The sequence below is a fragment of the Convolutriloba macropyga genome, chromosome 1, assembly GCF_964194025.1.
Source record: "Convolutriloba macropyga chromosome 1, txConMacr16.3, whole genome shotgun sequence".
Taxonomy (NCBI): Eukaryota; Metazoa; Xenacoelomorpha; order Acoela; family Convolutidae; genus Convolutriloba; species Convolutriloba macropyga.
This window is the reverse complement of record NC_134468.1, coordinates 9,543,856-9,555,258: the sequence shown is the minus strand read 5'-3', so window position 1 is coordinate 9,555,258 and position 11,403 is coordinate 9,543,856. Positions and strand designations below refer to the sequence as shown.

The 11,403-nt window shown below is 37.5% G+C and overlaps 1 protein-coding gene across 1 annotated transcript; it reads left to right on the top strand.

The window, feature by feature from the left end:
* The first annotated feature begins 243 nt into the window (after nucleotides 1–243).
* On the top strand, nucleotides 244–1,248 carry LOC142342587 (uncharacterized protein F54H12.2-like). The gene has a single exon (XM_075397509.1). It carries the CDS (start codon nucleotides 244–246, stop codon nucleotides 1,246–1,248), a length of 1,005 nt encoding a protein of 334 aa, XP_075253624.1.
* The last annotated feature ends 10,155 nt before the right edge of the window (nucleotides 1,249–11,403 follow it).

The window sequence follows — 11,403 nt, the reverse complement described above, 5'->3', positions numbered from 1 at the left end:
GTGCACCAGAGTTATTAGAATTTGCAACAAAAAAGAAATCAGCGAAGCAAGCTCTGAAAAGTACAGTTGCAAAAACAGCGAGAAAACAAATCGGAGGAGCACGTCAACGAGGACGAAAAGCAATTTATCGAAGGAGGTCGAAGAAGAAAGCATACAAAAAGCAGTCTCCACCAAAGAAAAAGATCATTTCGCGAAAAACGAAGCCACAAAGAAGTCGATCAGATTTCTTCTCAAAAGTAAAAAATGCGTACTAACATTGTTATTCCCACAGAGGCAACACATAGCTCATTAGACTTGTTCGAGAAATCTCCCCTTCTTGTAATATTTGATCAATCGTTCGAGCAAAAAACAGGACCTTTGTACTCGCCCACTGGATCTTCGTTAGAGTTTGAAATAGTCGGTGACAGAAATAACTTCATCGACCTACAGAAAATTTATCTGGAAATCAAATTTCGAGTTGTTCGAAATAATGGAAACGATTTACGCTTCACCACGGGAGATGCCAACAACAGTGACACGCCACATCTAGCCAATAATGTCTTACATTCCCTTTTCGCCGATTGCATAGTGTCAGCAAACGGCATCAAAATATCTTCCGCCAATGGGCACTACGCACACAAAAGTTTCATAGAAACAGAATTTTCTCATGGATCGGATGCGAAAAAAACCTGGTTGAAATGTCAAGGATATGATTATGAAGCAGACCCAACAGGCGTCCCAGCCGCTACAATCACAGCTCGACAAGAAGCTGTGAGAAGATCTGCTCAACTCACACTGTATGGAAAAATAGCTACCGATTTCTTTTCATGCGAGAAGCATCTAACGAGTGGAGTAACGCTGCGAATTTCTTTCCGACGATCACAGGATGACTTTGCGATTGTGAGTGAAGACGGGGCTAAACACTATAAAATCAAAATCGATGAAGCAAATTTGTTCGTGCGAAAAATGACAGTCTCCGATATCGTGCTTGGTGCAATCGAGAAAACACTTCTCAAGACACCTGCAATGTACCGATATAATGAAGTTATTTCGAAAGCTTTTCTAGCAACAGCTGGGCAACAGAGCTGGAAGCAGGAGGATATTTTCACAAAAGAACCTATTCGTAGACTAATAGTCGCCATGTGCCGCAGCGATGCGTTCATCGGTACTAATACGCTCAATCCATTTTCATACCAGAAGTTTGATTTGAAAGATAATAATTTACCGAAATGGGTTCGCCACAGCTGGTACACCAATATCAACAACTGATAACAAACGACTATACTACAACTCGATGCCTGCACTAGCTTATGTAGAAAATGGTCACGGGATATCTCTATCTGATTTTCCTAACCATTACATTATGGTGTTTGATCTCACCAGCACTCAAGAAGCCACGCATGATTTTATTCATCCCGAGCTAACAAACTCTTCATTATCTGTGGAACTCAAGTTCGGTGCAGCGTTGCCCCGCAACATTGAAATTTTATTTCTCGGGGAGAAATGTTCAACAGTTTATATCGATTCTTCGAGAAACGTTTCCAAAAACGCTCTTCCTATAATCTAATGGATGAAGATAAAATATTCAAATTGATTCTACAATCCGGTCATTTGATGTTTAAATTCAACGGTGTTTATGAAGCTGACAATTTCCCCTTGCACATGCCAACCAACTCATTTGCTATCGTTAACGCTTCACCAGCCTCTTCACCTGGATCTCATTGGATTGTGCTTGCAAATAGATATGCCTACCCATTAACATACTTTGCCGACCCGCTGGCATTACCTCTCTATTCATATAAACACATATCAGACCGATTTCGACAAAGCACTAATGATAGCATTATAGTGGACCTCATGGAAGACAGACGTGACACAAATAAACCCCTACAAAGTGCAGACTCTCAAATGTGTGGACTTTATTGCATTTATATAGCTCATTGTGTTCTCAATGATAATTTTCCATTCATTCCCGATATCAATGAAATTCAACTGTTGTCGTTTATAAAACATATGAAGTAAACAATTATACACGCTTTCTTTTTAGTTAGGTCGATGACTCACCAACCAAAAATTCACCTTTATAAAGAACTAAATTCCCCCTCCCCTGGAAAAACAAACTAAATCGTTCGACTATGACAAAAACGTTGATGGCTTGTAAACAAATTCAAGTTCTTCAGACTTGTGTTGATGGCTTGTAAACAAATTTTTGTCTGCACCCGAGTGCGCTATGTAAACAAAAAGTAACGCTACCAGGTTGAATTGCGTCACTGTAACGCGATGGCCCCTCGACAAAAACAAACAAAAGAGACAGCTTGCTTGCATCCCATTGGCCAATCAACTTGTCGAAAGCGGGGTCCCCCGGACTGAAAAATTACTCATTGCGTTTTGCCTTACACTTTGCGTTCAGTTGATTCAAACTTGATACATTTTTGTCACTTCTAAACTTTTTAATTAATCGTTCCTTTCACCGTTACTCTCTTACAGCAACAATCAATTCTGTGGGATGGGGCAAGCCAAGTGCGAAATTTGTCATAAAATACTGGCAAATAGAAGAAGCATTCGTCGACATCGGAAAGAAGTGCATAAGATCTATCCTCGAGCAAACTCATTCGAGTGCACTGAATGTGGTTTCACCACGAGAAGCCTGTATGAGCTAACAGGACACCTTACTGTGCAGCATGCGGCGACCAGTCCACGATACTGCATATACTGTCAAAAATGTTTTCCACGTGACGCTGATTATCTTGAGCACATGAACACTTTCCACGGTCTACCAGCTTGGAGTGTAGACGTAAACAACCTACAGGACTCAGGCATCATACCAAGTGAACGCGCTTTCGGCGATACACTGAAAGTCTATGAGATTACCGTCGGGTCAAGAGACGTTGATCTATTACACGTTATGCAGCTAAAACGCCGAGAGATTGAAAACATTATCAACATTGGTGCTCAGCAACTTTCACAAAAAGTTCAGTTCAACTCAGTTATCGATCTCGTCAAACCCATGAAAACCGATGATGATCTATCATCAAGCCAGCCCGATAGAATTTCGATTCATGTTGCATCAAAAATGGAACGAGTGGATTTCGGTGGTCTTGCAGATAAAACCTTCCATGCAATGGTAGAACAGATGCTCCTAGCGCTCAACAATTTTGCTTCCCATGGTAGCGGTTGGACTCTCAACCAAATTGTCAACATTGAATTCCGATTAGCAAAAGCTAAACCGATAAGGGCATCGTCATATTTAGCACTTCCAGGCAAACTAGCGCGCACATGCTCTCTACTGAATATCAGAAACCGAGAAGACGAGAATTGTTTTCTGTATTGCTATACTGCCGCCTACCATTTGAAGTTTGGCCCTCGACTTCTTCCTCCTGGTGCACCGGCACGCAGGATAACCAGCCCAGTAACATATGGACCAGACAACCCGCTTGCAAAACAAGCAGATGGTGTGTTTGACATGCCTATGGGCTTCCACCAGATGACTCGCTTTGAAGAGCTAAACAATGTCTGCGTCAACGTATTTCGGTAAGTTAAAAATCTTTCTTTTCGAAAAACTATAAAACTAAAAAGAAGATTATGGCACAAAAGCAAATGAGGAAAAAAAATAAAAAACCAAAAAAGTTTGAATATTTTAGCTACGCTGAAAACGGTCTGATACCATTCCGAGTTTCCAAAAAACAAAACTGTGAATTCAACATGGACCTTCTTCTTCTTAGCGACGGTCAAATGCATCACTACGTTTTAATCAGAAACTTGCGATCTCTTACTCATAAAGTCAAGGAACGAGTAGTTAGAACAGATAATCATATTTGTAGAAACTGTTTTCATGTTTGCACCTCAAAAGAACGATATGAAAAACATTTAGAACTTTGCTGGAAGAACAAACCAGCAATCGTGCGTATGCCAAAAAACACAACGTTTGTATACAAAAAGTTTCAGTCCCGTTGGTTTGCTCCAATTGTTGGCTTTTTTGACTTGGAGTCAATAATTGAACCTGTCTCAGGATGTCAAAACAACCCAACCAAATCAGAAACAAGAACAATAGAAATACATAAACCGTGCAGCTTTGCAATGTTGTTTGTTGCTCAGAACCAAACTGATACGTTTCATTTTGAATGTTTGACAGGACCGAAGGTCATGGAACAATTTGTTCAGTCTTTGGAAACCATAGCAAAACGAGTTTACAGTGTTAAACAGCAACACAAATTTTTCTCTGGCCAGCCTCTCATCGCGAAAGAAGATGCCGCCAATTGTTGGATATGTGAAGAACCATTGGAACACAGTTTCAATAACCCGACAGTTCTAGATCATTGTCACTTCACTGGAGAATTCCTCGGATGGGCGCATAACACTTGTAACGTCAACAGGAGGTTTCTCAACTATGCTCCGCTATTTGCACACAATCTCTCAAACTACGATCTTCACCATGTAATTCTCACTCTCCCGGGTAGCAGCATGCGAAATACTGTATCAATTGTTCCAAATACAGATGAGAAATATATAGCTCTGGAAATTGGGGTTCTAGTCTACAACCGTCAGGACAAGAATGGAGTGATCAAACCGGTGTATGAGTATATCAAGCTACTAGACTCATTTCGTTTCATGGCCTCGTCATTAGATTCTCTAGCACAAAACTTACCCTCTGATCAATTCACTTCGCTAGAACATCACTTTAAGGATTGGCCAGAAAGTTCAGTGCAAATGTTGAAACGGAAGGGATTTTTCCCCTATTGTTACATTGATAATTTCACTAAACTGAAAGACCGCACTCCCACCACTAGAAAAGTGGGTGAATAGTCTCCAACAGTATCAAGTGAGCGTTACTGAAGACGAGTACAAACATGCGCTGGAAGTTTTCGAGAAGTTTCAATGTGAAACAATTGAAGATTACTATAGTTTGTATCTCAAAACTGATGTGTTTCTTCTAGCTGCAGTTATGCTCTGCTTCCGCAAGGTGTGTTACGAAACATACGGACTGGATTGCTGTCAGTACTATACCGCTTCCAATCTCTCTGGTGATGCTATGTTAAAGTTATCTAAAGCGCCTTTGAGACTCAGAAAAGAGAGAGAACAATTGGATATGGTAGAAGGATTGATCCGTGGTGGCGTTAGCTTGATTTACAACAAGCGGCTGGCGGTTGCGAACAACAAATATCTACCAAATTTCAACCCCAAAGCACCCTCAACCTTCATAGTGATGATTGATGCAAACAATTTGTATGGGGGCATAATGGAAAAGTTTCCATTGCCATTGAACAATTTTGAGTACACTGACGGAAACTGGGATCCTGAAATTCGAAAAGCGATCATCCAAAGCGTATTGGAGACACCTGACGATAGCGATATTGGCTACGTATTAGAAGTGGATTTGTTGTACCCAGATGAACTTCATGATCTTCATTCAGATTTTCCCTTGGCCCCAACAAAACAGAAAGTTGACGCATGCTGGTTGGGTGACTATCAGGAGGAGCTTTTGAATGATATGCAGATGAATGAGCCGCCTTCGAGTAACAAATTGATCCAGACCTTGTTCCCCAAAAAGAACTACATTTCGCACTATCAAACATTGAAGCTCTACGTACAGTTGGGGTTGAAAGTTGAAAAACTACATCGATCACTCGCTTTTAACCAGTCGAAATGGCTAGCGCCATTTGTAAAGTTAAACACTCAGAAGCGAAAGCAAGGCAAGAACAAGTTCGAGGAGAACTTCTATAAACTAATGGTGAACAGTGCATTTGGGAAAACGTGTGAGGGGAAACGCAATCGCATAAAAGTAAAACTGGCTCGAAGTGAAGAAGAGACACTGAAATGTACCAGCGCTCCACAGATGAAGTCGTTCAAAATCATTGATGAGAACTTGGCAACGATAAGCTTGAATCAGACTGAAATAGAGTGGGACAAACCAACTATCGTAGGTGCTTGCATCTTAGATCTTTCGAAGAAATTCATGTACGACTTCCACTACAATACAATGAAGAAACACTTCAATTGTAATCTACTGTACTCGGACACGGACTCGTTTGTTTATGAATTTTTCTCAAACGACTTTTTCGCAGACTTGAAGCGGAAGACCACAGTGAAGGACCTTTTCGATTTCTCAAACTTTCCAACTAATCACGAGATGTACAATCAAAGCAACGCAAGGGTGACACTAAAATTTAAAGATGAGATGGGAGGCAAGATGATTTCTGAGTTTGTGGGGTTGAAGCCAAAGCTGTATTCCATCAAACTGGCAGATGGTTAGTCAACTTTTTTTTCAAAACCTGAAAAAAGCCAAGAAAACAACAAAAAGCAGAATGAGTAAAGAAAAACCAGATAAAAAGTAAGAAAAAGACCTAGGATTAGATTTCCAAGACAAAAGGAAAGAAAAAAAGTGAAAAACAAAAACTAGAATGCATGAACTTCTATTTTAGGTCTTGCAAAGCAGTCGGCGAAAGGTGTGACTCAAGACGCCAGGCGAATGATGACACATGAATTATACAAACAGGTTCTCACAGGAGGAGAAACTGTTCGACTTATCAACACCAGAATTGCGTCGAGCAAACACCAACTAATGACAGTTGTGTGCAACAAGAAGTCACTCTCGGGATACGATGACAAGCGGTATATTTTAAACGACAAGATCACAACTCTACCATTTGGCCACCACGCTCTGCGCGAGGAAATGTTCATGCGTAACGTAGTACAGGATCCAGATTGGGGTTCGAGTGACGATGCCGAGTCATTAACGCCAGAAAGTCAACAACCAACTCAATACACAGGTCCCCAAATGTCAGCAGAAGTCTGGTCTCCGCCTGATCCCGGTCTCAATCAGCGTGTTTACAGTGACGATGAGCTTGAAGCGGACATTGCAGATTTTGCAAATCTGACTCAACAAGTGATTGAGGACGAAATTGAAAGATGTTCCTTTATAGACGATCAGGCTACTGAATCAGGTTCGTCGCCTAGTCTTCTAGACCCAAGACCCGTATACCCCATTCATGTTTCTACTAACTCTTCAACAGAAGAGCAACCCATCAACCATCCCGGACCCTCAAAAAGTATGAAAAAGTGCGCAAAACGAACGCTGGAGCTGATATCAGACAAAAAATCTATCAATGTAGATAGAATAAAGAAATGGAGAGTAGTACAAATTGACTCTGATAGTGACGACAATTAACTTCTGTGAAAGAACATTGCTTTGGTTTTTGTGACTTATGTTTTGTTTTTCCCGTTTGAATAAAAAAGTCTTTTCAACTCGAGTTACAGAAAAATTGTACTGCATAAGTCTTTTAAAGGTCCCGCATAGGCAGTTTCAGTTTATATCTAAGTCATTTTCATCCTCAGTGCCTTCAATCCATAGTATAAAACTTTTAAAAGCTCCCATATAAGCAGTTGATCAATTAATAACTAAGTCTTTTTTTAACCTCAGTACCTTCAATCCATAGTATAAGTCTTTTAAAAGCTCCCATATAAGCAGTTGATCAATTTATATCTAAGTCATTTTTATCCTCAGTACCTTCAATCCATAGTATAAGTCTTTTAAAAGCTCCCATATAAGCAGTTGATCAATTTATATCTAAGTCTTTTTTGTCCTCAGTACCTTCAATCCATAGTATAAGTCTTTTAAAAGTTCCCATATAAGCAGTTGATCAATTAATAACTAAATCTTTTTTAACCTCAGTACCTTCAATCCATAGTATAAATCTTTTAAAAGCTCTCATATAAGCAGTTGATTAATTTATATCTAAGTCTTTTTTGTCCTCAGTACCTTCAATCCATAGTATAAGTCTTTTTAAAAGCTCCCATATAAGCAGTTGATCAATTTATATCAAAGTCATTTTTATCCTCAGTACCTTCAATCCATTGTATAAGTCTTTTAAAAGCTCCCATACTAGTAGCTGATCAATTAATAACTAAGTCTTTTTTAACCTCAGTACCTTCAATCCATAGTATAAGTCTTTTAAAAGTTCCCATATAAGCAGTTGATCAATTATTAACTAAGTCATTTTTGTCCTCAGTACCTTCAATCCATAGTATAAGTCTTTTAAAAGCTCCCATATAAGCAGTTGATCACTTATTATCTAAGTATTTTTTGTCCTCAGTACCTTCAATCCATAGTATAAGTCTTTTAAAAGTTCCCATATAAGCAGTTGATCAATTTATATCTAAGTCATTTTTATCCTCAGTACCTTCAATCCATAGTATATGTTTTTTAAAAGCTCCCATATAAGCAGTTGATCAATTTATATCTAAGTCTTTTTTATCCTCAGTACCTTCAATCCATTGTATAAGTCTTTTAAAAGCTCCCATATAAGCAGTTGATCAAATTATATCTAAGTCATTTTTATCCTCAGTACCTTCAATCCATTGTATAAGTCTTTTAAAAGCTCCCATACTAGTAGCTGATCAATTAATAACTAAGTCTTTTTTAACCTCAGTACCTTCAATCCATAGTATAAGTCTTTTAAAAGCTCCCATATAAGCAGTTGATCAATTTATATCTAAGTCATTTTTATCCTCAGTACCTTCAATCCACAGTATAAGTCTTTTAAAAGCTCCCATATAAGCATTCGATCAATTCATATCTAAGTCTGTTTTGTCCTCAGTACCTTCAATCCATAGTATAAGTCTTTTAAAAGTTCCCATAAAAGCAGTTGATCAATTAATAACTAAGTCTTTTTTAACCTCAGTACCTTCAATCCATAGTATAAGTCTTTTAAAAGCTCCCATATAAGCAGTTGATCAATTTATATCTTAGTCTTTTTTGTCCTCAGTACCTTCAATCCATAGTATAAGCCTTTTAAAGGCTCCCATATAAGCAGTTGATCACTTATTATCTAAGTCTTTTTTGTCCTCAGTACCTTCAATCCATAGTATAAGTCTTTTAAAGTTCCCATATAAGCAGTTGATCAATTTATATCTAAGTCATTTTTATCCTCAGTACCTTCAATCCATAGTATATGTTTTTTAAAAGCTCCCATATAAGCAGTTGATTAATTTATATCTAAGTCTTTTTTATCCTCAGTACCTTCAATCCATTGTATAAGTCTTTTAAAAGCTCCCATATAAGCAGTTGATCAATTTATATCTAAGTCATTTTTATCCTCAGTACCTTCAATCCATTGTATAAGTCTTTTAAAAGCTCCCGTACTAGTAGCTGATCAATTAATAACTAAGTCTTTTTTAACCTCAGTACCTTCAATCCATAGTATAAGTCTTTTAAAAGCTCCCATATAAGCAGTTGATCAATTTATATCTAAGTCATTTTTATCCTCAGTACCTTCAATCCATAGTATAAGTCTTTTAAAAGTTCCCATAAAAGCAGTTGATCAATTAATAACTAAGTCTTTTTTAACCTCAGTACCTTCAATCCATAGTATAAGTCTTTTAAAAGCTCCCATATAAGCAGTTGATCAATTTATATCTTAGTCTTTTTTGTCCTCAGTACCTTCAATCCATAGTATAAGTCTTTTAAAAGCTCCCATATAAGCAGTTGATCACTTATTATCTAAGTCTTTTTTGTCCTCAGTACCTTCAATCCATAGTATAAGTCTTTTAAAGTTCCCATATAAGCAGTTGATCAATTTATATCTAAGTCATTTTTATCCCCAGTACCTTCAATCCATAGTATATGTTTTTTAAAAGCTCCCATATAAGCAGTTGATTAATTTATATCTAAGTCTTTTTTATCCTCAGTACCTTCAATCCATTGTATAAGTCTTTTAAAAGCTCCCATATAAGCAGTTGATCAATTTATATCTAAGTCATTTTTATCCTCAGTACCTTCAATCCATTGTATAAGTCTTTTAAAAGCTCCCATACTAGTAGCTGATCAATTAATAACTAAGTCTTTTTTAACCTCAGTACCTTCAATCCATAGTATAAGTCTTTTAAAAGCTCCCATATAAGCAGTTGATCAATTTATATCTAAGTCATTTTTATCCTCAGTACCTTCAATCCATAGTATAAGTCTTTTAAAAGTTCCCATAAAAGCAGTTGATCAATTAATAACTAAGTCTTTTTTAACCTCAGTACCTTCAATCCATAGTATAAGTCTTTTAAAAGCTCCCATATAAGCAGTTGATCAATTTATATCTTAGTCTTTTTTGTCCTCAGTACCTTCAATCCATAGTATAAGTCTTTTAAAAGCTCCCATATAAGCAGTTGATCAATTTATATCAAAGTGTTTTTTATCCTCAGTACCTTCAATCCATTGTATAAGTCTTTTAAAAGCTCCCATACTAGTAGCTGATCAATTAATAACTAAGTCTTTTTTAACCTCAGTACCTTCAATCCATAGTATAAGTCTTTTAAAAGTTCCCATATAAGCAGTTGATCAATTTATATCTAAGTCATTTTTGTCCTCAGTACCTTCAATCCATAGTATAAGTCTTTTAAAAGCTCCCATATAAGCAGTTGATCACTTATTATCTAAGTCTTTTTTGTCCTCAGTACCTTCAATCCATAGTATAAGTCTTTTAAAAGTTCCCATATAAGCAGTTGATCAATTTATATCTACGTCATTTTTATCCTCAGTGCCCTCAATCCATAGTATAAGCGTTTAAAAAGCTTCCGCGCTATCAGATGGAAATGAAAAAAGTAGCTGATGTTTATTGGCAAACAAAAATTCCTCTTTGTCTCGAAAAAATTAGGAACATGTTCATAGTTACCTCCGTAGATCATCTGTGTCGATTGTAGCAATCTGTCATAATCTACCCTACAACTGATCTAAGTGTCTAAGTGAACTCAGTAAGTGTTTGTGAATGGTGGTGCGTGTTAAAAGTTTGTGAACTGGTGCAGTCTAATTTTCGCAATGGGGTTTCTCTAAACCAGCAAGGTCCGCTTCTCAATCATTTGGGTTGCCAAAGTTAAGAAGGCAAGGAGTTTACTGGCGTCAAGCGAGTACAGTTCCTGCTACTCTTCAGACTGTTTATCTCAAGACTTTGTACTCCAGACAAGATATTAAAATTAATTCCTAATATATATAGAATTTATCAACAAACAAAAATATAAACGTGAGCAACATCAGAAATTGGTGATGAATTAAAATGCCATGAGACAAAGAGGAGAGTTTTGAAATAAAAAAACCCAAAAAAAACTGGACAAAAAGATGTAAAACTTAAAAGGACTAACTGAATTATTCCGTTTCTGCAGTCCGTTTCCAACTTGCTCTCCTCGTTGCTCTCCACCTTGCTCTCCGCTTTGCACTCCCTTTTGCTCTACACACTACTTTGTTCGGCTACAAAAATGTCACCAATACCCTTGATATGTACAAGTTAAAACTCGCTTAGGTAACCAGCGGATAGCTTAGGATCCAATATACAAGTTATTTTTCACCACTACCCTTGATATGTACAAGTTAAAACTCGCTTAGGTAACCAGCGGATAGCTTAGGATCCATACACAAGTTATTTTTCACCAATACCCTTAATATGT

Coding starts and splice junctions, on each gene's coding strand:
- LOC142342587 (XM_075397509.1), top strand. CDS start 244: ATGCGTACTAACATTGTTATTCCCACAGAGGCAACACATAGCTCATTA.